This window comes from Calonectris borealis, chromosome 17 (genome assembly GCF_964195595.1).
Source record: "Calonectris borealis chromosome 17, bCalBor7.hap1.2, whole genome shotgun sequence".
In the NCBI taxonomy this organism is placed as follows: Eukaryota; Metazoa; Chordata; class Aves; order Procellariiformes; family Procellariidae; genus Calonectris; species Calonectris borealis.
Genome location: NC_134328.1, coordinates 243,347 through 268,782, shown reverse-complemented (window position 1 = coordinate 268,782; position 25,436 = coordinate 243,347). Strand labels below are relative to the sequence as shown.

The 25,436-nt window shown below is 56.4% G+C and overlaps 2 protein-coding genes across 2 annotated transcripts; both read left to right on the top strand.

Annotated features, from left to right (window-relative positions):
- The first annotated feature begins 1,062 nt into the window (after positions 1–1,062).
- On the top strand, positions 1,063–13,708 carry LOC142089910 (uncharacterized). Its single transcript, XM_075167053.1, has 7 exons — positions 1,063–1,257; positions 2,490–2,651; positions 3,010–3,119; positions 3,904–4,066; positions 12,308–12,469; positions 12,829–12,918; positions 13,286–13,708. Exons 1-7 carry the CDS (start codon positions 1,063–1,065, stop codon positions 13,427–13,429), a joined length of 1,026 nt encoding a protein of 341 aa, XP_075023154.1. The 3' UTR covers positions 13,430–13,708.
- On the top strand, positions 13,496–23,519 carry LOC142089909 (fibrous sheath-interacting protein 2-like). The gene is made up of 5 exons (XM_075167052.1): positions 13,496–13,503; positions 13,723–13,885; positions 22,119–22,280; positions 22,640–22,729; positions 23,097–23,519. The coding sequence occupies exons 1-5, from the start codon at positions 13,496–13,498 to the stop codon at positions 23,238–23,240; spliced, it is 567 nt and encodes a 188-aa protein (XP_075023153.1). The 3' UTR covers positions 23,241–23,519.
- Positions 23,520–25,436: the final 1,917 nt, after the last annotated feature.

Sequence of the window (25,436 nt, the reverse complement as noted above, 5' to 3'; positions counted from 1 at the left end):
TTTCTTCCTGTATTTTTGGTTGGACCGTAAGGGTTGTAAGGCTGCAGCCTTAGCCGCACCGTCGGCAAGATTGTTTCCTTCAGTCAGAGCAGAAGTATCTCGCTGGAGGGCTTCATGGTATAACAGTGCTACCTGTTTTGTTTTTTCTAGAGCGTGTAGAAGATCCAAAATTTGTTCTCGTTGTGCTATTTTATGTCTCGCTGACGTTAGAAACCCTCTTTCTTTCCAGATCCGTCCGGTTGCAAACGCTACACCCAGAGCAGATTTGGAGTCTATGTAGATGTTAGCGGTTTGATTTAACTCGCCACACTGTTCTAAGGTCATATTTGTTTCGGTTAGTAGTATCAATTCATAACGATGCACACGTTGAGGGGTAAATAAGGAATGACCCCTCTGAGTTAACACAGCTTTCGCTGCATGGTGCACCTTTACCGTTAGGGGGTGCATCCTGTGAATCCTGGTTTTCCCAATGTGCAGAGCACAATGGCAGTCTTCGTGTTGAGGTCCTTTTTTCAGGGCTCTTTCTCCTTAGACCAAGAAGCTCGGCACGAGTACTTGTTCTCGCTGCTCCTGGGATAGACAGTGGCGTCTCCACCTGGAGACCGCTCTGCCACATGTCGTTTGGGTCTGGTCTGTCTGGAGCAGGGAGACGGCCATACTGTGGAGGCCCAGAATCGTGCACGTGAGCAGGTCCAAGCAGCCTGTTCCAGGGCTCAGCAAAAGGGGAGCCGTGGGAGCAATCCGCTCTCTAACGGGAACTCGCTACCCTGCTGTGGCGCAAAGCTGGGAAAAAGAGGTACAAGGAGGAGGAAGGGGCAGCAGGTCAGCACCGAGTCGAGGCCCCTTGCTCAAAGTGGGGTCAGCGAGAGCGGGTGGCCCACGTGCATGTCCAGACGGGCCTCCAGGCGGGCCCCGGGGCGGCCTAGCAGCAGCCGGGCAGTGGCGTGGCAACACGGAGATGCAGCAGTGCAGTGGCGCAGCAACGTGACGATGCAACAATGTGGTGGCGCAGCAACGTGACGATGCAACAATGTGGTGGCGCAGCAACGCGATGACGCAACAATGTGCGATTGCTCTATAAAGCCGCTCGCTGGGAGACTGGCTGTGGTGGCCGCTGCTGGGCGCCTCTGGAGCGAGAGGTGCCAGCGCAGGGTCGCAGCTCCAGGAGAGCTCTTGGAAGGAGCCATGGAGCACCGTCTCACTGCTGGCGTCCGAAATGCGGAGGCGCTGCTGAGCGCAGTGGGGAAGAGGGGAGAGGTGAGCAACGGGCCGATGGAGAGGGCTCAGCCCGGGAGCCTGGGACTGCAGGGCTGCTCTGGGGCCTCGGGATGTGCCCGGGGAGCTGGGAGGGACCCAAAGGTGGTTGGGCCGGGGAGAGTTTGCAGGGAGTCCTGCCGCTCCGCCCAGCCTGGCTCACGGCTAAGCAGGTGGGAGGGGTTGCTGCGAAAGGACGCGGACGTGGGTTGAGGCAGGGATGGGAGTTGTGGGGACGGGGGTGAGGAAGAGAGAGCAACTTTTGACTGCGCCACTCTTGGCGCTCCTCTTGGTTGGAGTCTTCCGAGGGACTTTCTAGCAAGTGCCCCGTGCAGGAGGCTTATGCAGATAGTGCCTGAGTGCCCATGAGTGTCTCCCTCTTTCTAGCTGGGGAACAGGAGACAGCCACTGGCAGAAGGAGGTACTGGGCTGCTGGACCTCCCACTTGGGGTGAAGATCCCTCTGCTGCCGGGCTCCAAGCCTGTCTTCTGCAGGACAAAGCTGGGGGAAAAGGTAAAGGAAGTGGAAAGGGGTAGAAAAGCTCTCCTCTCTTACGGGGTCCCCGTCATTCAAAGAAGTCCTTGTGGCCACCTGCTCTACAGTGGGGGCTGCAGCTCTTCAATCTGGCAGCGCTGGGGAGTAGAGGGAACCTCCTGGCTCCCTGGCACGGAGACAAAAAGGAGGACTTGTCCGGTTTCTCTTGAGGGAGAGTCCAACCTTCTCCTGCTTGCCTTGTTGGCGTATTTGGAAAAGCTCGGGCTTCTCTGCTTGGGGAATGCACGCAGTGTCCTCCTTCTACTCCAGCTTGCCGTGCGTTTTTGCCAAGGCAGAGACCTCCTGGAGGCAGAGTTAGATGACACACCCCTTAGGCCTGCCTAACCCTGAGGAGACTGTTTTCAGTGCATTATCCATTTGCTGCGTTTGAACTGTCGGGCTTGAACTTTTCACTCTGAAGGTTCATTTCTGTTGTTTTCTGCAAGGTCTGCAGTTCTTCCCCGTGGCCTAAGATGCCTACTTTGCTGGTGGGGTTTGTCTTCTCTCCCCCAGCCCAGCCCATCACAGCCTAGCCCAGTCCAGCCTGGCCCTGCAGTCCGGCTGTGGTGTTCTCTGTGCCTTCAGAAGGATGGAGAAGAGTGTTGCTCTTCAAACTACCTTTACCTTTTCCCAAGTACCGCTTGGCACCTCTTTGCTGCTCTCTCCTGCCTCCTTCATACTCTGGAAAATCTCTCTTACAGCTTCACCAGCCCTCTGGTTATTTCAATCTGGGAGATCCGTACTGCCGCCTACTGAGCACAGAATACAACAGCCTGCACGACCCGCATCTGCAGGCCTACCACAAACGCAAGGACAACCTGCAGAGGCTGAAGAGGGAGGGTTACATCACCAGTGACGGCAAAGTAGGTTTGGACGTCGGGCTGATAAAACCAGCCCTCATCACGCGGGGTTCCCAGAGCGCTTGCTGTAAGCCGCCTGTTGCTGGCGGAGGGCACAGGGCTGTGGGGCTGGTTTCCCTGGGAGCAGAAGCAGCGCCAGCGTCCCTCTGGCACTTCCCACTCCAGCTCCTCTCGGGCTGCCCCGCGCTGCCCGAGTGTTGAGGAGGCAGCCGGTGCGAGGCCTGGCGCCGGGGCGAGGAGCACCGCTCAGCACTGTCTGGGGGGAGTCAGGGGCCCGCTGGGTTTGGGCTGTTTTGTGGAAGGCAGTCTATGTAGCTGGCTTGACAGTTCTTGGGGGATTTCTCCCCTCGTCTCTCCATAGGTGGTTTGCACCCTGAAGGAGCTGAATGAGTACAGGCAGTATCTGACCACGCTCAAGGTGGAGGCAGAGAAAATGTTCATGCGAGAGGAGGTGGGCAAAGCGGAGCGTTCGTGGACACCTGTCAGCGGCAGGGTGCCGAGGGCTGGGGCTTTACTTGCGGCATCTTGGGGAGGGGAGGCAGTCAGTGCAGAAGAGGCGAGGGCTGTGCTGCTGGGCCAGGCGTTGTGGCAGGGAAAGGACTATTGGGCTGCGAGCTGAGCTAGCGCAGGGTGCATGGGTGGGCACGGGCAGGAAAGTCACCTGCAAGCACGCAGAGTCCCAAGGGAAGCATTTCTCTGCTGCTCCAGTCGCGTGGCTGAAGCAGGGCGCTGTCCTGGGCCCGCGGGACGCCTCAGCATGCAGGGGCGTGAGCGCTTGTCCAGGCAGCAGCAAGCCACAACCTGGTGTCACCTTTCAGAAAAAGCTTTGGCGTGACCTGGCCAAATTAGAGGATGCCTCCGAACTGCCGGGAGGGAGTGACATTTCTCGCCTGCGAGAGTGGCTGCTGCAGGAGCAAACAAAGAGTTTGCCAGTGGGAGAGAGGAAGAGGCGGCAGAGGTAAGAAAAGGCCAAGTAACGCTTGCTCTTGAAGGGGACCCGTGGTGCCCAAGAGAAGTCCTGGAGCCTCATGTTCCAGTAAACAAACAAAGCCTAGCCGTGGAAGGAGCCGGAGCTGTCTGCGAACACGTTGGCACGGTCTGTGTTTGGAGCCTTGGACAGGCAGCTGGAAGCTGCTGTGGGGACGACTGGAGCAAAGCAGCCCGGAGCAGGATGATGGGAGTGGCTGAGCGGAAAATGGCCTGGGCAAGATGGACAGAGCAGCTCCCTCTCAGCTGCCTTCGTTTCTCTTGACAGGCATCTCACTGTGATCAAGAAGCGGATTAAAAGACTGGAGGCTCTTGACAAAGAGCAACGCCTCCTCCAGCAGGCCGAGTGCCAACAGCAGCAGCAGCTGGAAAAGAGGAGACAGCCAGGCACCCAGAGCAGCTCCAAAAAGTCCGCTCTCGAAGGGGGGCCGGTGAGTAGGAGCCGGGTGGATGCTGGGGGCCGCCTCTGCTGTGCGGTAGTGTGTTGGTACTCAGGCCTCGGGAGAGGGTGCTGCCACAGACAACAGCTGCTCGGGGCTTGCGAGCGGTGCTTGGTTGCTGAGGAGGTGGTGCCTGGCTGGTGTGCGACGTGTCCTCGTTTGAGGGTGTCTGTCAGAGACCAAGAAACGAGCGCTTTCCTTCCTGCGTCTCTCGGACACGAGGCACTAGCCCTTTCTGACGCAGAAGTGTGCCTGGGCACTCTCAGCGGCCACTTCCACGCACAGACTCACACATTTAGCACGAAAGTGTGAGCTGCTCTAAATGGCCGCACGGTCCATGGTGCTGGTTTTGCGTCTGGTTGAAAAACTCTGGTTTTCATCCAACGACTTCTGCATTCAAAGATGCAGCGTCCCTGAACCTGACAGTGCCGGTGCTTGGCCATTCGTGGGTTGGTTTTCTCTTCAAGGAGGTCTTCAATTAGGTTAGCGGAGAGCCGGCTGTTGCCTGACTCTCATTAGCGGGGGGGCCCGTTAAACGTTGCCCGGCTCCATCCCCTGCAACAGCCTCTTTGGAAGCGTTTCCGGATAGCGTGGGGTGGCACCTATGCCAGGGCGAAGGCTTGAGCTCCTTCTGCCGTGGCAGTCAGGCTGTCAAGCTGCAAAAGAGCAAATGACGGGAGAGGACAATTTCAGGCTGCTGCCTGGCTCTGTTCTTGACTCGCAACTTCTCCCCCGCTTTGCACGAGACTGGCAGCCCACGGTGGACTTTCAGACTGCCTCCTGTCCCAAGGACATTTCCTTGGGCTGGCAGACGACAGCCAGGTGCCGCAAGAAAAAGGATCGTTTCCTCTTCTGCTCTCAAAACAACCATTCTTGGTATTTTGCCTCGAAGAGGGGCAAACGGGCCACCCTGATACAGGGCAGCAGTGCCCCGAGAGCGGCTGGGACCCGTGGCAGAGGAGACTGGAGCGAAGAGCCCGCTCCAGTACCTTCCACGGCTTTCCCTCCGCTATTCAACTCTGCCCAGCGCCTCCCGCGGCGGGAGCCAACGAGCCCGTTGGAGGTACCAGCCTCTGCGGGGGCCCGCTGTGCCCTGGGGCCTGTCCTCCGGCCACGATCAGTGCTACCCAGGCAGCCGCTAGCTTCCAGTTCGGGGCCCGTGGCACCTGGTTCACCGTGCTGAGGTCCAGGGGGGCTACAGTGCCCTTTGCTCTAAGCAAAACAGCACCTGCTTGGTTCTGAGAAGTGCCCACAACCCTTGGCTCCGGGCCACGGGAGACCAGAAACCTCTGCCTGCCAGGTGGCCTACAGAGGAACCAGAGTTTTTCAAGCTTGACTTGCTAGGGACTCGTCTGGGCAGGGGTCTTGTGAGGAGGAAGAGGAAAGCAAACCGAGGTGAAGGAACACATTCACTCATCAGCTGCTCCTCCTTTTAGTCTCCAACGTGTGCCAGAGAAGAAGCGCCTAACAGCATACAACCTACGCTGCTGCGGGCTACGCTGGCAGAAGACGAGGAGCTTAAAGAGATGGCTGAGACCGTGGTCCAGGAAGTGCTGGAGCGGGTGAAGGCGCTGGATCTGTCCGTCCGTGTCTTAAGGAGGGCTCCCCGTGAGGTCAGCGGAAGGTTGTTTGCCAGTGCCAGAGGGGCAGAGCCTTTGGACCCTTCTCCTGCGAATCGCCGGGACAAAATTAGACTGGTGGCTCGAGAGATTGTGGCGACCGTGTTGGAGAGCTTTGGGGAGCATTTGGTATCCGGCACGTCTGATGCAGCTGAGCCGGGGCTGGCGGCCAGGCAGAAGCTGTCAGAGCTCGTTGCCGGAAGAGCCACCCGAGCGGGCAAATCCGGAGAAGAGAGGTGGAGGGAGGCGGAACTAGCAACTTCTGACAGAGCATCTTCACAGTCTTCTATTGACAAAACGACCAAAGAGGCTGTTGAAAGCGTTTGCTCCACCTTGTCATCCTTTGTAGCTTCTCAGTTTGAGCAGGACTTTTGCTGTCAGTTTTCTGAGATCCTGAAGCTTCAGGGCGTGACAGAAGGACAAGGACCACCCAGAGCATTGGAATGGCAGATCCCAGAAGCAAGCAGGAGAGCAAAGTTGCCCGTGTTGCAACCATTGCAAAACGCTGCTTACGTCTCACGAGTGAGTCGCCAGATTGCCAAGGAGAGCATCCAAGAAGCCGTCTCCAGAATTCAGCAGCTGGAGGCAGAATTGATTGGCTATGCCAAGACCATTGTCCTTGAAGTTCTGGAAACCGTGAGGAAGAAGTTGGAGGAAGACGGGAAGTCCAAGCAAAAATCAGAGAAGCTTCAACCACCTCTCAGCCTCCCTGCAATAGTCACGCCTTCAGAGGAAGCAGGAGAATTCAAAGAGGAGCGCTCACGTACTCTCCTCCCATCTGTCCTCCGAGGTGCCGAGCAACATGCTCGCCGGCCAACAGAAGGCCTTCAGAAGTCCCGGGACGACACCTCCGGAGGCACAGCAAGGTCTTCTGTGCCTGCATGGGAAACTCTGCGTATACTCAGGCCAGGGAGCACCGCAGGCACCCTCCCCTCCACGGGCCCGCGGTTTCCAAGGCAGCCCATGCCTCCAGTGGGTCCGAAGCCTCCCAGCCAGGCAGGAGCTCGGCACAGACCAGAGCGTTTAAAGCTTTTCCTGGAGGAGCCCGTGCAGCCCAAGTGATTAAAGAGGGCGGTAGCTGGGAGCCTTGTGGAGGGTGTCCTGAGGAGGTGTGCGGCTCCAGGGCCGCAGAGCCACCGGGGAGCTCCCCCAGGCAGAGAATAAAGAGTTTGTTCCCGAGGCCTTGCTTGTGCCTACACTTATTCACGCCAGGCCGTACTGTGCCTGGGCATTTTCCCTGCAATGTTTTCCCTCGTCTTCCTCCCTCCTACAGCCTGGGTCAGGCTAAGACCCAGTTTTACAGGGAGTCTTAAGTAGGGAAGAGAAAAGTAGCCAACGTTTTTGCCCTGTTTAGAAGGCTTGGCGGCCGGGCTGTTGGAGGGGCTGGTCCAGCTCTGTAAAGCTATACTCACGCCTTATGCGAGTCCCATATGTAGGTGCTGTTGAAGGCTGCGCCTTGTTCTGTGCATTTATTCTCTCGTCCCCTCAAGACCTCGTGATGGGCCTTTGGGTTCCCACCCGCGGTGGGCCTTTCGCTGTCCCGCCAAGGGGCCGTCCTTCAGCTTTTCATCTTTCCCAGAGGACTCCTCCTCCTGGCTCCTCAAGGCATCTCTCTTTGCCTTTCCATGTCCCCTAGGGACCGTTTCAGGGCCTTTCGGGGCAACCGAGGGACCACCTTCTGGTGCCTCCCAAGGCCCTCCATTTCTCTTTTTGAGCTTCCTAGGGCCCTCGGTTAGCCCTTTGGTGTAGCCCGCAGCTTTAGATGTGCCGTTTGGTGCGGCCCAGAGCCCTCCGTGTGCCTTTCGGTGCCCAGCCCGAGCCCTTTGCGTGCCGCTTGGTACCCACCACGGCCCTCTGTGTGCCACTGGGTGCTACCCAGAGCCCTCCCTCTGCCTTTCTCGATGCCCCGGGAACCCCTTTTATCCCCTTTTCCCCTCAAGACTGGCTGGAGTGGCCTCCCACCCTGTCCCCTACAAGTGAAAGCTGGGGGAGGAACGGGGCACAAATGGCGGTTTGGGCGTGGGGTGGCCAAGTCAGTGCAGTTTCTCGAGTTGAGGCTGCTTTGCCCGTGACAGGGCAATGGTCTAAAAATGGTCTACCAAAGCCAGTACAGCAGCAGCAGCAGCAGCCTGCGGGCAGCCCAGCTCCAGCCCTGCCCTCTGAGGGCCAAAGCTGGGAAAAAGGGGTACAAGGAGGAAGAAGGGGCAGCAGGTCAGCACCGAGTCGAGGCCCCTTGCTCAAAGCAGGGTCAGCGAGAGCGGGTGGCCCACGTGCGTCTCCAGGCGGGCCTCCAGGCGGGCCCGTCTTAAGTAACGTTCCCTCCTTTTGCTTTGCGCATACCTGCACACTTTAAATTGGAGCAGAATAGCATTTGTATCCACAAATTTGAGCAAATCGGGTTGGGCACGCTTGAGCAAAACAGAAGACTGTGATCTCTACAATAAGTAAAGCTCCTAATAATCGTTAATACCAAACTGATAAATGGTTTCAGTATTGGGGTGATAGAAGGAAATAGATTTGACAACCAGTTCCACGATTCTATTCCTTTTGAGTCCTGTCTTACGTTTTGTACTAAAGCTTTTAAGTTTTTCAGTTGGGCTTCTATTGGTTTATTGTTATCTGTGAGACTGAAACAACAAAGTCCTTCCAAATCTTCACACCCATGGTTGGCCCTAAGTAACAAGTAATCTATAGCTGCTCTATTTTGTAGGATTGCTTCCCTGTTCAAATGTTGTTCCTCTTGTAGTAATGCAATCAAAGTGGAGGTGGCATTCAGAGTTTTTGCTAGCGTACAGGCCACCTCTGTCAGTTGGAGGTCGGCACCTAGTGCTAGTGCAGGGACTCCCACTAACGACAGGCTCAATGCTACTGCGTCCGCTTTGCTCAACAGATTTACATTTGAGTCACAATCTGGTGGTAGAGCCGGAGATAGGCTCCTTCTCCTTCTTTTTGTGTTATATTTGGCTGAGGCATTTCTTTTTAGCGGGGAGACTGTGAGTCTTCCAAGTGTGCACGGGCCCCTGGCTGCATTTTTGGGTATGTAATTATAGGTAGGCCTGCAGGGTGAATCATTTAAGGCAGTCTTTGGTAATAACAGCCACCAGCTGAAACTCGGAGTTAGGTGTTGGAGTGGAATGCCTCCGATCATGCTGAACAGCAGCTAAAGGAGGGTCATGACCGGGAGTTCGGTGCAGCTTTCTCCTGAGAGTGGTGGATCCATGCGTCTTTAGCTGCGTTCTCTGGGGCCATTCACCGTCTCTGAGCAGAACTCGCTGGAGCAAGCCTCTGCCGCGCGGCCTCTCCCCCGGATCCTGGAATTCAGTCTGGTCTTCCGAATAAGATCTCAAAGGGAGTTCATTTATGGCGTGGGTTTGGGCATTGCCTTAATTCCCACAGTGCTAATGGTAAAGCTTCTGTCCATTTTAATTGAGTTTCTCTACAAATTTTTGCCAGTGTAATATTTAAGTGCAGTTCATTCTCTCTCCCTGAGCTGAGGATTGGGGGTGGTAAGGTGCATGCAGTCTTGGTCGAATGCTGAAAGCTTTATACAGGTTTTCTAATATTTCAGCTGTCAAACGTGATCCTTTATCCGCGTCTATTTCTTCAGCCACTCCGAAACACGGTATGAGATCTTTCCGTAAAGCTTTAACAACCACTTGAGCAGTTGCTTTTCGAGTAGGGAATGCCTCTACCCAACGGGGTAATTGATCCATTATAGGTGTTTTAGTCAGTCTTTTGGAGGCATATCTGCAAAGTCAATTTGTAGTTTCTGGGACGGCATCCAGGCCCAAGGGTGGGGCCTTTTGATTTTTTCCTCTGTCTTGGACTTTGCATTATATTCTGCACATATCAAACATCCTTCTGTGACCTGTAATATTGGTCAATCCAGGTGCCACCCGTGATGGAGAGACTTGATTTCCTAGATAAGGTGCTCCTCCACGCGTCCGATGGTGAAGTTCTCTGACCGACGGTATCAACATAGTCCTGGGGAGAAAAGGTTTTCCTTCTAATGTCCGGGTTCCATTTACTCGTTTTGCTCGTCAATGTGTCCATTTTTCAGTTTCTTCTGTGAGGAAAGGTTCATGTTCCTTTTTTAAGTCTACTTCAGATACGGTCATTAGCATTTCTTCCTGTATTTTTGGTTGGACCGTAAGGGTTGTAAGGCTGCAGCCTTAGCCGCACCGTCGGCAAGATTGTTTCCTTCAGTCAGAGCAGAAGTATCTCGCTGGAGGGCTTCATGGTATAACAGTGCTACCTGTTTTGTTTTTTCTAGAGCGTGTAGAAGATCCAAAATTTGTTCTCGTTGTGCTATTTTATGTCTCGCTGACGTTAGAAACCCTCTTTCTTTCCAGATCCGTCCGGTTGCAAACGCTACACCCAGAGCAGATTTGGAGTCTATGTAGATGTTAGCGGTTTGATTTAACTCGCCACACTGTTCTAAGGTCATATTTGTTTCGGTTAGTAGTATCAATTCATAACGATGCACACGTTGAGGGGTAAATAAGGAATGACCCCTCTGAGTTAACACAGCTTTCGCTGCATGGTGCACCTTTACCGTTAGGGGGTGCATCCTGTGAATCCTGGTTTTCCCAATGTGCAGAGCACAATGGCAGTCTTCGTGTTGAGGTCCTTTTTTCAGGGCTCTTTCTCCTTAGACCAAGAAGCTCGGCATGAGTACTTGTTCTCGCTGCTCCTGGGATAGACAGTGGCGTCTCCACCTGGAGACCGCTCTGCCACATGTCATTTGGGTCTGGTCTGTCTGGAGCAGGGAGACGGCCATACTGTGGAGGCCCAGAATCGTGCACGTGAGCAGGTCCAAGCAGCCTGTTCCAGGGCTCAGCAAAAGGGGAGCCGTGGGAGCAATCCGCTCTCTAACGGGAACTCGCTACCCTGCTGTGGCGCAAAGCTGGGAAAAAGAGGTACAAGGAGGAGGAAGGGGCAGCAGGTCAGCACCGAGTCGAGGCCCCTTGCTCAAAGTGGGGTCAGCGAGAGCGGGTGGCCCACGTGCATGTCCAGACGGGCCTCCAGGCGGGCCCCGGGGCGGCCTAGCAGCAGCCGGGCAGTGGCGTGGCAACACGGAGATGCAGCAGTGCAGTGGCGCAGCAACGTGACGATGCAACAATGTGGTGGCGCAGCAACGTGACGATGCAACAATGTGGTGGCGCAGCAACACGATGACGCAACAATGTGCGATTGCTCTATAAAGCCGCTCGCTGGGAGACCGGCTGTGGTGGCCGCTGCTGGGCGCCTCTGGAGCGAGAGGTGCCAGCGCAGGGTCGCAGCTCCAGGAGAGCTCTTGGAAGGAGCCATGGAGCACCGTCTCACTGCTGGCGTCCGAAATGCGGAGGCGCTGCTGAGCGCAGTGGGGAAGAGGGGAGAGGTGAGCAACGGGCCGATGGAGAGGGCTCAGCCCGGGAGCCTGGGACTGCAGGGCTGCTCTGGGGCCTCGGGATGTGCCCGGGGAGCTGGGAGGGACCCAAAGGTGGTTGGGCCGGGGAGAGTTTGCAGGGAGTCCTGCCTCTCCGCCCAGCCTGGCTCACGGCTAAGCAGGTGGGAGGGGTTGCTGCGAAAGGACGCGGACGTGGGTTGAGGAAGGGATGGGAGTTGTGGGGACGGGGGTGAGGAAGAGAGAGCAACTTTTGACTGCGCCACTCTTGGCGCTCCTCTTGGTTGGAGTCTTCCGAGGGACTTTCTAGCAAGTGCCCCGTGCAGGAGGCTTATGCAGATAGTGCCTGAGTGCCCATGAGTGTCTCCCTCTTTCTAGCTGGGGAACAGGAGACAGCCACTGGCAGAAGGAGGTACTGGGCTGCTGGACCTCCCACTTGGGGTGAAGATCCCTCTGCTGCCGGGCTCCAAGCCTGTCTTCTGCAGGACAAAGCTGGGGGGAAAAGGTAAAGGAAGTGGAAAGGGGTAGAAAAGCTCTCCTCTCTTACGGGGTCCCCGTCATTCAAAGAAGTCCTTGTGGCCACCTGCTCTACAGTGGGGGCTGCAGCCCTTCAATCTGGCAGCGCTGGGGAGTAGAGGGAACCTCCTGGCTCCCTGGCACGGAGACAAAAAGGAGGACTTGTCCGGTTTCTCTTGAGGGAGAGTCCAGCCTTCTCCTGCTTGCCTTGTTGGCGTATTTGGAAAAGCTCGGGCTTCTCTGCTTGGGGAATGCACGCAGTGTCCTCCTTCTACTCCAGCTTGCCGTGCGTTTTTGCCAAGGCAGAGACCTCCTGGAGGCAGAGTTAGATGACACACCCCTTAGGCCTGCCTAACCCTGAGGAGACTGTTTTCAGTGCATTATCCATTTGCTGCGTTTGAACTGTTGGGCTTGAACTTTTCACTCTGAAGGTTCATTTCTGTTGTTTTCTGCAAGGTCTGCAGTTCTTCCCCGTGGCCTAAGATGCCTACTTTGCTGGTGGGGTTTGTCTTCTCTCCCCCAGCCCAGCCCATCACAGCCTAGCCCAGTCTAGCCTGGCCCTGCAGTCCGGCTGTGGTGTTCTCTGTGCCTTCAGAAGGATGGAGAAGAGTGTTGCTCTTCAAACTACCTTTACCTTTTCCCAAGTACCGCTTGGCACCTCTTTGCTGCTCTCTCCTGCCTCCTTCATACTCTGGAAAATCTCTCTTACAGCTTCACCAGCCCTCTGGTTATTTCAATCTGGGAGATCCGTACTGCCGCCTACTGAGCACAGAATACAACAGCCTGCACGACCCGCATCTGCAGGCCTACCACAAACGCAAGGACAACCTGCAGAGGCTGAAGAGGGAGGGTTACATCACCAGTGACGGCAAAGTAGGTTTGGACGTCGGGCTGATAAAACCAGCCCTCATCACGCGGGGTTCCCAGAGCGCTTGCTGTAAGCCGCCTGTTGCTGGCGGAGGGCACAGGGCTGTGGGGCTGGTTTCCCTGGGAGCAGAAGCAGCGCCAGCGTCCCTCTGGCACTTCCCACTCCAGCTCCTCTCGGGCTGCCCCGCGCTGCCCGAGTGTTGAGGAGGCAGCCGGTGCGAGGCCTGGCGCCGGGGCGAGGAGCACCGCTCAGCACTGTCTGGGGGGGAGTCAGGGGCCCGCTGGGTTTGGGCTGTTTTGTGGAAGGCAGTCTATGTAGCTGGCTTGACAGTTCTTGGGGGATTTCTCCCCTCGTCTCTCCATAGGTGGTTTGCACCCTGAAGGAGCTGAATGAGTACAGGCAGTATCTGACCACGCTCAAGGTGGAGGCAGAGAAAATGTTCATGCGAGAGGAGGTGGGCAAAGCGGAGCGTTCGTGGACACCTGTCAGCGGCAGGGTGCCGAGGGCTGGGGCTTTACTTGCGGCATCTTGGGGAGGGGAGGCGGTCAGTGCAGAAGAGGCGAGGGCTGTGCTGCTGGGCCAGGCGTTGTGGCAGGGAAAGGACTATTGGGCTGCGAGCTGAGCTAGCGCAGGGTGCATGGGTGGGCACGGGCAGGAAAGTCACCTGCAAGCACGCAGAGTCCCAAGGGAAGCATTTCTCTGCTGCTCCAGTCGCGTGGCTGAAGCAGGGCGCTGTCCTGGGCCCGCGGGACGCCTCAGCATGCAGGGGCGTGAGCGCTTGTCCAGGCAGCAGCAAGCCACAACCTGGTGTCACCTTTCAGAAAAAGCTTTGGCGTGACCTGGCCAAATTAGAGGATGCCTCCGAACTGCCGGGAGGGAGTGACATTTCTCGCCTGCGAGAGTGGCTGCTGCAGGAGCAAACAAAGAGTTTGCCAGTGGGAGAGAGGAAGAGGCGGCAGAGGTAAGAAAAGGCCAAGTAACGCTTGCTCTTGAAGGGGACCCGTGGTGCCCAAGAGAAGTCCTGGAGCCTCATGTTCCAGTAAACAAACAAAGCCTAGCCGTGGAAGGAGCCGGAGCTGTCTGCGAACACGTTGGCACGGTCTGTGTTTGGAGCCTTGGACAGGCAGCTGGAAGCTGCTGTGGGGACGACTGGAGCAAAGCAGCCCGGAGCAGGATGATGGGAGTGGCTGAGCGGAAAATGGCCTGGGCAAGATGGACAGAGCAGCTCCCTCTCAGCTGCCTTCGTTTCTCTTGACAGGCATCTCACTGTGATCAAGAAGCGGATTAAAAGACTGGAGGCTCTTGACAAAGAGCAACGCCTCCTCCAGCAGGCCGAGTGCCAACAGCAGCAGCAGCTGGAAAAGAGGAGACAGCCAGGCACCCAGAGCAGCTCCAAAAAGTCCGCTCTCGAAGGGGGGCCGGTGAGTAGGAGCCGGGTGGATGCTGGGGGCCGCCTCTGCTGTGCGGTAGTGTGTTGGTACTCAGGCCTCGGGAGAGGGTGCTGCCACAGACAACAGCTGCTCGGGGCTTGCGAGCGGTGCTTGGTTGCTGAGGAGGTGGTGCCTGGCTGGTGTGCGACGTGTCCTCGTTTGAGGGTGTCTGTCAGAGACCAAGAAACGAGCGCTTTCCTTCCTGCGTCTCTCGGACACGAGGCACTAGCCCTTTCTGACGCAGAAGTGTGCCTGGGCACTCTCAGCGGCCACTTCCACGCACAGACTCACACATTTAGCACGAAAGTGTGAGCTGCTCTAAATGGCCGCACGGTCCATGGTGCTGGTTTTGCGTCTGGTTGAAAAACTCTGGTTTTCATCCAACGACTTCTGCATTCAAAGATGCAGCGTCCCTGAACCTGACAGTGCCGGTGCTTGGCCATTCGTGGGTTGGTTTTCTCTTCAAGGAGGTCTTCAATTAGGTTAGCGGAGAGCCGGCTGTTGCCTGACTCTCATTAGCGGGGGGGCCCGTTAAACGTTGCCCGGCTCCATCCCCTGCAACAGCCTCTTTGGAAGCGTTTCCGGATAGCGTGGGGTGGCACCTATGCCAGGGCGAAGGCTTGAGCTCCTTCTGCCGTGGCAGTCAGGCTGTCAAGCTGCAAAAGAGCAAATGACGGGAGAGGACAATTTCAGGCTGCTGCCTGGCTCTGTTCTTGACTCGCAACTTCTCCCCCGCTTTGCACGAGACTGGCAGCCCACGGTGGACTTTCAGACTGCCTCCTGTCCCAAGGACATTTCCTTGGGCTGGCAGACGACAGCCAGGTGCCGCAAGAAAAAGGATCGTTTCCTCTTCTGCTCTCAAAACAACCATTCTTGGTATTTTGCCTCGAAGAGGGGCAAACGGGCCACCCTGATACAGGGCAGCAGTGCCCCGAGAGCGGCTGGGACCCGTGGCAGAGGAGACTGGAGCGAAGAGCCCGCTCCAGTACCTTCCACGGCTTTCCCTCCGCTATTCAACTCTGCCCAGCGCCTCCCGCGGCGGGAGCCAACGAGCCCGTTGGAGGTACCAGCCTCTGCGGGGGCCCGCTGTGCCCTGGGGCCTGTCCTCCGGCCACGATCAGTGCTACCCAGGCAGCCGCTAGCTTCCAGTTCGGGGCCCGTGGCACCTGGTTCACCGTGCTGAGGTCCAGGGGGGCTACAGTGCCCTTTGCTCTAAGCACCTGCTTGGTTCTGAGAAGTGCCCACAACCCTTGGCTCCGGGCCACGGGAGACCAGAAACCTCTGCCTGCCAGGTGGCCTACAGAGGAACCAGAGTTTTTCAAGCTTGACTTGCTAGGGACTCGTCTGGGCAGGGGTCTTGTGAGGAGGAAGAGGAAAGCAAACCGAGGTGAAGGAACACATTCACTCATCAGCTGCTCCTCCTTTTAGTCTCCAACGTGTGCCAGAGAAGAAGCGCCTAACAGCATACAACCTACGCTGCTGCGGGCTACGCTGGCAGAAGACGAGGAGCTTAAAGAGATGGCTGAGACCGTGGTCCAGGAAGTGCTGGAGCGGGTGAAGGCGCTGGATCTGTCCGTCCGTGTCTTAAGGAGGGCTCCCCGTGAGGTCAGCGGAAGGTTGTTTGCCAGTGCCAGAGGGGCAGAGCCTTTGGACCCTTCTCCTGCGAATCGCCGGGACAAAATTAGACTGGTGGCTCGAGAGATTGTGGCGACCGTGTTGGAGAGCTTTGGGGAGCATTTGGTATCCGGCACGTCTGATGCAGCTGAGCCGGGGCTGGCGGCCAGGCAGAAGCTGTCAGAGCTCGTTGCCGGAAGAGCCACCCGAGCGGGCAAATCCGGAGAAGAGAGGTGGAGGGAGGCGGAACTAGCAACTTCTGACAGAGCATCTTCACAGTCTTCTATTGACAAAACGACCAAAGAGGCTGTTGAAAGCGTTTGCTCCACCTTGTCATCCTTTGTAGCTTCTCAGTTTGAGCAGGACTTTTGCTGTCAGTTTTCTGAGATCCTGAAGCTTCAGGGCGTGACAGAAGGACAAGGACCACCCAGAGCATTGGAATGGCAGATCCCAGAAGCAAGCAGGAGAGCAAAGTTGCCCGTGTTGCAACCATTGCAAAACGCTGCTTACGTCTCACGAGTGAGTCGCCAGATTGCCAAGGAGAGCATCCAAGAAGCCGTCTCCAGAATTCAGCAGCTGGAGGCAGAATTGATTGGCTATGCCAAGACCATTGTCCTTGAAGTTCTGGAAACCGTGAGGAAGAAGTTGGAGGAAGACGGGAAGTCCAAGCAAAAATCAGAGAAGCTTCAACCACCTCTCAGCCTCCCTGCAATAGTCACGCCTTCAGAGGAAGCAGGAGAATTCAAAGAGGAGCGCTCACGTACTCTCCTCCCATCTGTCCTCCGAGGTGCCGAGCAACATGCTCGCCGGCCAACAGAAGGCCTTCAGAAGTCCCGGGACGACACCTCCGGAGGCACAGCAAGGTCTTCTGTGCCTGCATGGGAAACTCTGCGTATACTCAGGCCAGGGAGCACCGCAGGCACCCTCCCCTCCACGGGCCCGCGGTTTCCAAGGCAGCCCATGCCTCCAGTGGGTCCGAAGCCTCCCAGCCAGGCAGGAGCTCGGCACAGACCAGAGCGTTTAAAGCTTTTCCTGGAGGAGCCCGTGCAGCCCGAGTGATTAAAGAGGGCGGTAGCTGGGAGCCTTGTGGAGGGTGTCCTGAGGAGGTGTGCGGCTCCAGGGCCGCAGAGCCACCGGGGAGCTCCCCCAGGCAGAGAATAAAGAGTTTGTTCCCGAGGCCTTGCTTGTGCCTACACTTATTCACGCCAGGCCGTACTGTGCCTGGGCATTTTCCCTGCAATGTTTTCCCTCGTCTTCCTCCCTCCTACAGCCTGGGTCAGGCTAAGACCCAGTTTTACAGGGAGTCTTAAGTAGGGAAGAGAAAAGTAGCCAACGTTTTTGCCCTGTTTAGAAGGCTTGGCGGCCGGGCTGTTGGAGGGGCTGGTCCAGCTCTGTAAAGCTATACTCACGCCTTATGCGAGTCCCATATGTAGGTGCTGTTGAAGGCTGCGCCTTGTTCTGTGCATTTATTCTCTCGTCCCCTCAAGACCTCGTGATGGGCCTTTGGGTTCCCACCCGCGGTGGGCCTTTCGCTGTCCTGCCAAGGGGCCGTCCTTCAGCTTTTCATCTTTCCCAGAGGACTCCTCCTCCTGGCTCCTCAAGGCATCTCTCTTTGCCTTTCCATGTCCCCTAGGGACCGTTTCAGGGCCTTTCGGGGCAACCGAGGGACCACCTTCTGGTGCCTCCCAAGGCCCTCCATTTCTCTTTTTGAGCTTCCTAGGGCCCTCGGTTAGCCCTTTGGTGTAGCCCGCAGCTTTAGATGTGCCGTTTGGTGCGGCCCAGAGCCCTCCGTGTGCCTTTCGGTGCCCAGCCCGAGCCCTTTGCGTGCCGCTTGGTACCCACCACGGCCCTCTGTGTGCCACTGGGTGCTACCCAGAGCCCTCCCTCTGCCTTTCTCGATGCCCCGGGAACCCCTTTTATCCCCTTTTCCCCTCAAGACTGGCTGGAGTGGCCTCCCACCCTGTCCCCTACAAGTGAAAGCTGGGGGAGGAACGGGGCACAAATGGCGGTTTGGGCGTGGGGTGGCCAAGTCAGTGCAGTTTCTCGAGTTGAGGCTGCTTTGCCCGTGACAGGGCAATGGTCTAAAAATGGTCTACCAAAGCCAGTACAGCAGCAGCAGCAGCAGCCTGCGGGCAGCCCAGCTCCAGCCCTGCCCTCTGAGGGCCAAAGCTGGGAAAAAGGGGTACAAGGAGGAAGAAGGGGCAGCAGGTCAGCACCGAGTCGAGGCCCCTTGCTCAAAGCAGGGTCAGCGAGAGCGGGTGGCCCACGTGCGTCTCCAGGCGGGCCTCCAGGCGGGCCCGTCTTAAGTAACGTTCCCTCCTTTTGCTTTGCGCATACCTGCACACTTTAAATTGGAGCAGAATAGCATTTGTATCCACAAATTTGAGCAAATCGGGTTGGGCACGCTTGAGCAAAACAGAAGACTGTGATCTCTACAATAAGTAAAGCTCCTAATAATCGTTAATACCAAACTGATAAATGGTTTCAGTATTGGGGTGATAGAAGGAAATAGATTTGACAACCAGTTCCACGATTCTATTCCTTTTGAGTCCTGTCTTACGTTTTGTACTAAAGCTTTTAAGTTTTTCAGTTGGGCTTCTATTGGTTTATTGTTATCTGTGAGACTGAAACAACAAAGTCCTTCCAAATCTTCACACCCATGGTTGGCCCTAAGTAACAAGTAATCTATAGCTGCTCTATTTTGTAGGATTGCTTCCCTGTTCAAATGTTGTTCCTCTTGTAGTAATGCAATCAAAGTGGAGGTGGCATTCAGAGTTTTTGCTAGCGTACAGGCCACCTCTGTCAGTTGGAGGTCGGCACCTAGTGCTAGTGCAGGGACTCCCACTAACGACAGGCTCAATGCTACTGCGTCCGCTTTGCTCAACAGATTTACATTTGAGTCACAATCTGGTGGTAGAGCCGGAGATAGGCTCCTTCTCCTTCTTTTTGTGTTATATTTGGCTGAGGCATTTCTTTTTAGCGGGGAGACTGTGAGTCTTCCAAGTGTGCACGGGCCCCTGGCTGCATTTTTGGGTATGTAATTATAGGTAGGCCTGCAGGGTGAATCATTTAAGGCAGTCTTTGGTAATAACAGCCACCAGCTGAAACTCGGAGTTAGGTGTTGGAGTGGAATGCCTCCGATCATGCTGAACAGCAGCTAAAGGAGGGTCATGACCGGGAGTTCGGTGCAGCTTTCTCCTGAGAGTGGTGGATCCATGCGTCTTTAGCTGCGTTCTCTGGGGCCATTCACCGTCTCTGAGCAGAACTCGCTGGAGCAAGCCTCTGCCGCGCGGCCTCTCCCCCGGATCCTGGAATTCAGTCTGGTCTTCCGAATAAGATCTCAAAGGGAGTTCATTTATGGCGTGGGTTTGGGCATTGCCTTAATTCCCACAGTGCTAATGGTAAAGCTTCTGTCCATTTTAATTGAGTTTCTCTACAAATTTTTGCCAGTGTAATATTTAAGTGCAGTTCATTCTCTCTCCCTGAGCTGAGGATTGGGGGTGGTAAGGTGCATGCAGTCTTGGTCGAATGCTGAAAGCTTTATACAGGTTTTCTAATATTTCAGCTGTCAAACGTGATCCTTTATCCGCGTCTATTTCTTCAGCCACTCCGAAACACGGTATGAGATCTTTCCGTAAAGCTTTAACAACCACTTGAGCAGTTGCTTTTCGAGTAGGGAATGCCTCTACCCAACGGGGTAATTGATCCATTATAGGTGTTTTAGTCAGTCTTTTGGAGGCATATCTGCAAAGTCAATTTGTAGTTTCTGGGACGGCATCCAGGCCCAAGGGTGGGGCCTTTTGATTTTTTCCTCTGTCTTGGACTTTGCATTATATTCTGCACATATCAAACATCCTTCTGTGACCTGTAATATTGGTCAATCCAGGTGCCACCCGTGATGGAGAGACTTGATTTCCTAGATAAGGTGCTCCTCCACGCGTCCGATGGTGAAGTTCTCTGACCGACGGTATCAACATAGTCCTGGGGAGAAAAGGTTTTCCTTCTAATGTCCGGGTTCCATTTACTCGTTTTGCTCGTCAATGTGTCCATTTTTCAGTTTCTTCTGTGAGGAAAGGTTCATGTTCCTTTTTTAAGTCTACTTCAGATACGGTCATTAGCATTTCTTCCTGTATTTTTGGTTGGACCGTAAGGGTTGTAAGGCTGCAGCCTTAGCCGCACCGTCGGCAAGATTGTTTCCTTCAGTCAGAGCAGAAGTATCTCGCTGGAGGGCTTCATGGTATAACAGTGCTACCTGTTTTGTTTTTTCTAGAGCGTGTAGAAGATCCAAAATTTGTTCTCGTTGTGCTATTTTATGTCTCGCTGACGTTAGAAACCCTCTTTCTTTCCAGATCCGTCCGGTTGCAAACGCTACACCCAGAGCAGATTTGGAGTCTATGTAGATGTTAGCGGTTTGATTTAACTCGCCACACTGTTCTAAGGTCATATTTGTTTCGGTTAGTAGTATCAATTCATAACGATGCACACGTTGAGGGGTAAATAAGGAATGACCCCTCTGAGTTAACACAGCTTTCGCTGCATGGTGCACCTTTACCGTTAGGGGGTGCATCCTGTGAATCCTGGTTTTCCCAATGTGCAGAGCACAATGGCAGTCTTCGTGTTGAGGTCCTTTTTTCAGGGCTCTTTCTCCTTAGACCAAGAAGCTCGGCATGAGTACTTGTTCTCGCTGCTCCTGGGATAGACAGTGGCGTCTCCACCTGGAGACCGCTCTGCCACATGTCATTTGGGTCTGGTCTGTCTGGAGCAGGGAGACGGCCATACTGTGGAGGCCCAGAATCGTGCACGTGAGCAGGTCCAAGCAGCCTGTTCCAGGGCTCAGCAAAAGGGGAGCCGTGGGAGCAATCCGCTCTCTAACGGGAACTCGCTACCCTGCTGTGGCGCAAAGCTGGGAAAAAGAGGTACAAGGAGGAGGAAGGGGCAGCAGGTCAGCACCGAGTCGAGGCCCCTTGCTCAAAGTGGGGTCAGCGAGAGCGGGTGGCCCACGTGCATGTCCAGACGGGCCTCCAGGCGGGCCCCGGGGCGGCCTAGCAGCAGCCGGGCAGTGGCGTGGCAACACGGAGATGCAGCAGTGCAGTGGCGCAGCAACGTGACGATGCAACAATGTGGTGGCGCAGCAACGTGACGATGCAACAATGTGGTGGCGCAGCAACACGATGACGCAACAATGTGCGATTGCTCTATAAAGCCGCTCGCTGGGAGACCGGCTGTGGTGGCCGCTGCTGGGCGCCTCTGGAGCGAGAGGTGCCAGCGCAGGGTCGCAGCTCCAGGAGAGCTCTTGGAAGGAGCCATGGAGCACCGTCTCACTGCTGGCGTCCGAAATGCGGAGGCGCTGCTGAGCGCAGTGGGGAAGAGGGGAGAGGTGAGCAACGGGCCGATGGAGAGGGCTCAGCCCGGGAGCCTGGGACTGCAGGGCTGCTCTGGGGCCTCGGGATGTGCCCGGGGAGCTGGGAGGGACCCAAAGGTGGTTGGGCCGGGGAGAGTTTGCAGGGAGTCCTGCCTCTCCGCCCAGCCTGGCTCACGGCTAAGCAGGTGGGAGGGGTTGCTGCGAAAGGACGCGGACGTGGGTTGAGGAAGGGATGGGAGTTGTGGGGACGGGGGTGAGGAAGAGAGAGCAACTTTTGACTGCGCCACTCTTGGCGCTCCTCTTGGTTGGAGTCTTCCGAGGGACTTTCTAGCAAGTGCCCCGTGCAGGAGGCTTATGCAGATAGTGCCTGAGTGCCCATGAGTGTCTCCCTCTTTCTAGCTGGGGAACAGGAGACAGCCACTGGCAGAAGGAGGTACTGGGCTGCTGGACCTCCCACTTGGGGTGAAGATCCCTCTGCTGCCGGGCTCCAAGCCTGTCTTCTGCAGGACAAAGCTGGGGGGAAAAGGTAAAGGAAGTGGAAAGGGGTAGAAAAGCTCTCCTCTCTTACGGGGTCCCCGTCATTCAAAGAAGTCCTTGTGGCCACCTGCTCTACAGTGGGGGCTGCAGCCCTTCAATCTGGCAGCGCTGGGGAGTAGAGGGAACCTCCTGGCTCCCTGGCACGGAGACAAAAAGGAGGACTTGTCCGGTTTCTCTTGAGGGAGAGTCCAGCCTTCTCCTGCTTGCCTTGTTGGCGTATTTGGAAAAGCTCGGGCTTCTCTGCTTGGGGAATGCACGCAGTGTCCTCCTTCTACTCCAGCTTGCCGTGCGTTTTTGCCAAGGCAGAGACCTCCTGGAGGCAGAGTTAGATGACACACCCCTTAGGCCTGCCTAACCCTGAGGAGACTGTTTTCAGTGCATTATCCATTTGCTGCGTTTGAACTGTTGGGCTTGAACTTTTCACTCTGAAGGTTCATTTCTGTTGTTTTCTGCAAGGTCTGCAGTTCTTCCCCGTGGCCTAAGATGCCTACTTTGCTGGTGGGGTTTGTCTTCTCTCCCCCAGCCCAGCCCATCACAGCCTAGCCCAGTCTAGCCTGGCCCTGCAGTCCGGCTGTGGTGTTCTCTGTGCCTTCAGAAGGATGGAGAAGAGTGTTGCTCTTCAAACTACCTTTACCTTTTCCCAAGTACCGCTTGGCACCTCTTTGCTGCTCTCTCCTGCCTCCTTCATACTCTGGAAAATCTCTCTTACAGCTTCACCAGCCCTCTGGTTATTTCAATCTGGGAGATCCGTACTGCCGCCTACTGAGCACAGAATACAACAGCCTGCACGACCCGCATCTGCAGGCCTACCACAAACGCAAGGACAACCTGCAGAGGCTGAAGAGGGAGGGTTACATCACCAGTGACGGCAAAGTAGGTTTGGACGTCGGGCTGATAAAACCAGCCCTCATCACGCGGGGTTCCCAGAGCGCTTGCTGTAAGCCGCCTGTTGCTGGCGGAGGGCACAGGGCTGTGGGGCTGGTTTCCCTGGGAGCAGAAGCAGCGCCAGCGTCCCTCTGGCACTTCCCACTCCAGCTCCTCTCGGGCTGCCCCGCGCTGCCCGAGTGTTGAGGAGGCAGCCGGTGCGAGGCCTGGCGCCGGGGCGAGGAGCACCGCTCAGCACTGTCTGGGGGGGAGTCAGGGGCCCGCTGGGTTTGGGCTGTTTTGTGGAAGGCAGTCTATGTAGCTGGCTTGACAGTTCTTGGGGGATTTCTCCCCTCGTCTCTCCATAGGTGGTTTGCACCCTGAAGGAGCTGAATGAGTACAGGCAGTATCTGACCACGCTCAAGGTGGAGGCAGAGAAAATGTTCATGCGAGAGGAGGTGGGCAAAGCGGAGCGTTCGTGGACACCTGTCAGCGGCAGGGTGCCGAGGGCTGGGGCTTTACTTGCGGCATCTTGGGGAGGGGAGGCGGTCAGTGCAGAAGAGGCGAGGGCTGTGCTGCTGGGCCAGGCGTTGTGGCAGGGAAAGGACTATTGGGCTGCGAGCTGAGCTAGCGCAGGGTGCATGGGTGGGCACGGGCAGGAAAGTCACCTGCAAGCACGCAGAGTCCCAAGGGAAGCATTTCTCTGCTGCTCCAGTCGCGTGGCTGAAGCAGGGCGCTGTCCTGGGCCCGCGGGACGCCTCAGCATGCAGGGGCGTGAGCGCTTGTCCAGGCAGCAGCAAGCCACAACCTGGTGTCACCTTTCAGAAAAAGCTTTGGCGTGACCTGGCCAAATTAGAGGATGCCTCCGAACTGCCGGGAGGGAGTGACATTTCTCGCCTGCGAGAGTGGCTGCTGCAGGAGCAAACAAAGAGTTTGCCAGTGGGAGAGAGGAAGAGGCGGCAGAGGTAAGAAAAGGCCAAGTAACGCTTGCTCTTGAAGGGGACCCGTGGTGCCCAAGAGAAGTCCTGGAGCCTCATGTTCCAGTAAACAAACAAAGCCTAGCCGTGGAAGGAGCCGGAGCTGTCTGCGAACACGTTGGCACGGTCTGTGTTTGGAGCCTTGGACAGGCAGCTGGAAGCTGCTGTGGGGACGACTGGAGCAAAGCAGCCCGGAGCAGGATGATGGGAGTGGCTGAGCGGAAAATGGCCTGGGCAAGATGGACAGAGCAGCTCCCTCTCAGCTGCCTTCGTTTCTCTTGACAGGCATCTCACTGTGATCAAGAAGCGGATTAAAAGACTGGAGGCTCTTGACAAAGAGCAACGCCTCCTCCAGCAGGCCGAGTGCCAACAGCAGCAGCAGCTGGAAAAGAGGAGACAGCCAGGCACCCAGAGCAGCTCCAAAAAGTCCGCTCTCGAAGGGGGGCCGGTGAGTAGGAGCCGGGTGGATGCTGGGGGCCGCCTCTGCTGTGCGGTAGTGTGTTGGTACTCAGGCCTCGGGAGAGGGTGCTGCCACAGACAACAGCTGCTCGGGGCTTGCGAGCGGTGCTTGGTTGCTGAGGAGGTGGTGCCTGGCTGGTGTGCGACGTGTCCTCGTTTGAGGGTGTCTGTCAGAGACCAAGAAACGAGCGCTTTCCTTCCTGCGTCTCTCGGACACGAGGCACTAGCCCTTTCTGACGCAGAAGTGTGCCTGGGCACTCTCAGCGGCCACTTCCACGCACAGACTCACACATTTAGCACGAAAGTGTGAGCTGCTCTAAATGGCCGCACGGTCCATGGTGCTGGTTTTGCGTCTGGTTGAAAAACTCTGGTTTTCATCCAACGACTTCTGCATTCAAAGATGCAGCGTCCCTGAACCTGACAGTGCCGGTGCTTGGCCATTCGTGGGTTGGTTTTCTCTTCAAGGAGGTCTTCAATTAGGTTAGCGGAGAGCCGGCTGTTGCCTGACTCTCATTAGCGGGGGGGCCCGTTAAACGTTGCCCGGCTCCATCCCCTGCAACAGCCTCTTTGGAAGCGTTTCCGGATAGCGTGGGGTGGCACCTATGCCAGGGCGAAGGCTTGAGCTCCTTCTGCCGTGGCAGTCAGGCTGTCAAGCTGCAAAAGAGCAAATGACGGGAGAGGACAATTTCAGGCTGCTGCCTGGCTCTGTTCTTGACTCGCAACTTCTCCCCCGCTTTGCACGAGACTGGCAGCCCACGGTGGACTTTCAGACTGCCTCCTGTCCCAAGGACATTTCCTTGGGCTGGCAGACGACAGCCAGGTGCCGCAAGAAAAAGGATCGTTTCCTCTTCTGCTCTCAAAACAACCATTCTTGGTATTTTGCCTCGAAGAGGGGCAAACGGGCCACCCTGATACAGGGCAGCAGTGCCCCGAGAGCGGCTGGGACCCGTGGCAGAGGAGACTGGAGCGAAGAGCCCGCTCCAGTACCTTCCACGGCTTTCCCTCCGCTATTCAACTCTGCCCAGCGCCTCCCGCGGCGGGAGCCAACGAGCCCGTTGGAGGTACCAGCCTCTGCGGGGGCCCGCTGTGCCCTGGGGCCTGTCCTCCGGCCACGATCAGTGCTACCCAGGCAGCCGCTAGCTTCCAGTTCGGGGCCCGTGGCACCTGGTTCACCGTGCTGAGGTCCAGGGGGGCTACAGTGCCCTTTGCTCTAAGCAAAACAGCACCTGCTTGGTTCTGAGAAGTGCCCACAACCCTTGGCTCCGGGCCACGGGAGACCAGAAACCTCTGCCTGCCAGGTGGCCTACAGAGGAACCAGAGTTTTTCAAGCTTGACTTGCTAGGGACTCGTCTGGGCAGGGGTCTTGTGAGGAGGAAGAGGAAAGCAAACCGAGGTGAAGGAACACATTCACTCATCAGCTGCTCCTCCTTTTAGTCTCCAACGTGTGCCAGAGAAGAAGCGCCTAACAGCATACAACCTACGCTGCTGCGGGCTACGCTGGCAGAAGACGAGGAGCTTAAAGAGATGGCTGAGACCGTGGTCCAGGAAGTGCTGGAGCGGGTGAAGGCGCTGGATCCGTCCGTCCGTGTCTTAAGGAGGGCTCCCCGTGAGGTCAGCGGAAGGTTGTTTGCCAGTGCCAGAGGGGCAGAGCCTTTGGACCCTTCTCCTGCGAATCGCCGGGACAAAATTAGACTGGTGGCTCGAGAGATTGTGGCGACCGTGTTGGAGA

Coding starts and splice junctions, on each gene's coding strand:
- LOC142089910 (XM_075167053.1), top strand. CDS start 1,063: ATGTGCGATTGCTCTATAAAGCCGCTCGCTGGGAGACTGGCTGTGGTG. Junction 1,258..2,489: donor CAGTGGGGAAGAGGGGAGAG/GTGAGCAACGGG, acceptor TCTCTCTTACAG/CTTCACCAGCCCTCTGGTTA. Junction 3,120..3,903: donor GTGGGCAAAGCGGAGCGTTC/GTGGACACCTGT, acceptor TTCTCTTGACAG/GCATCTCACTGTGATCAAGA.
- LOC142089909 (XM_075167052.1), top strand. Junction 13,886..22,118: donor CCGCTCTCGAAGGGGGGCCG/GTGAGTAGGAGC, acceptor TCTCTCTTACAG/CTTCACCAGCCCTCTGGTTA. Junction 22,281..22,639: donor ACATCACCAGTGACGGCAAA/GTAGGTTTGGAC, acceptor GTCTCTCCATAG/GTGGTTTGCACCCTGAAGGA.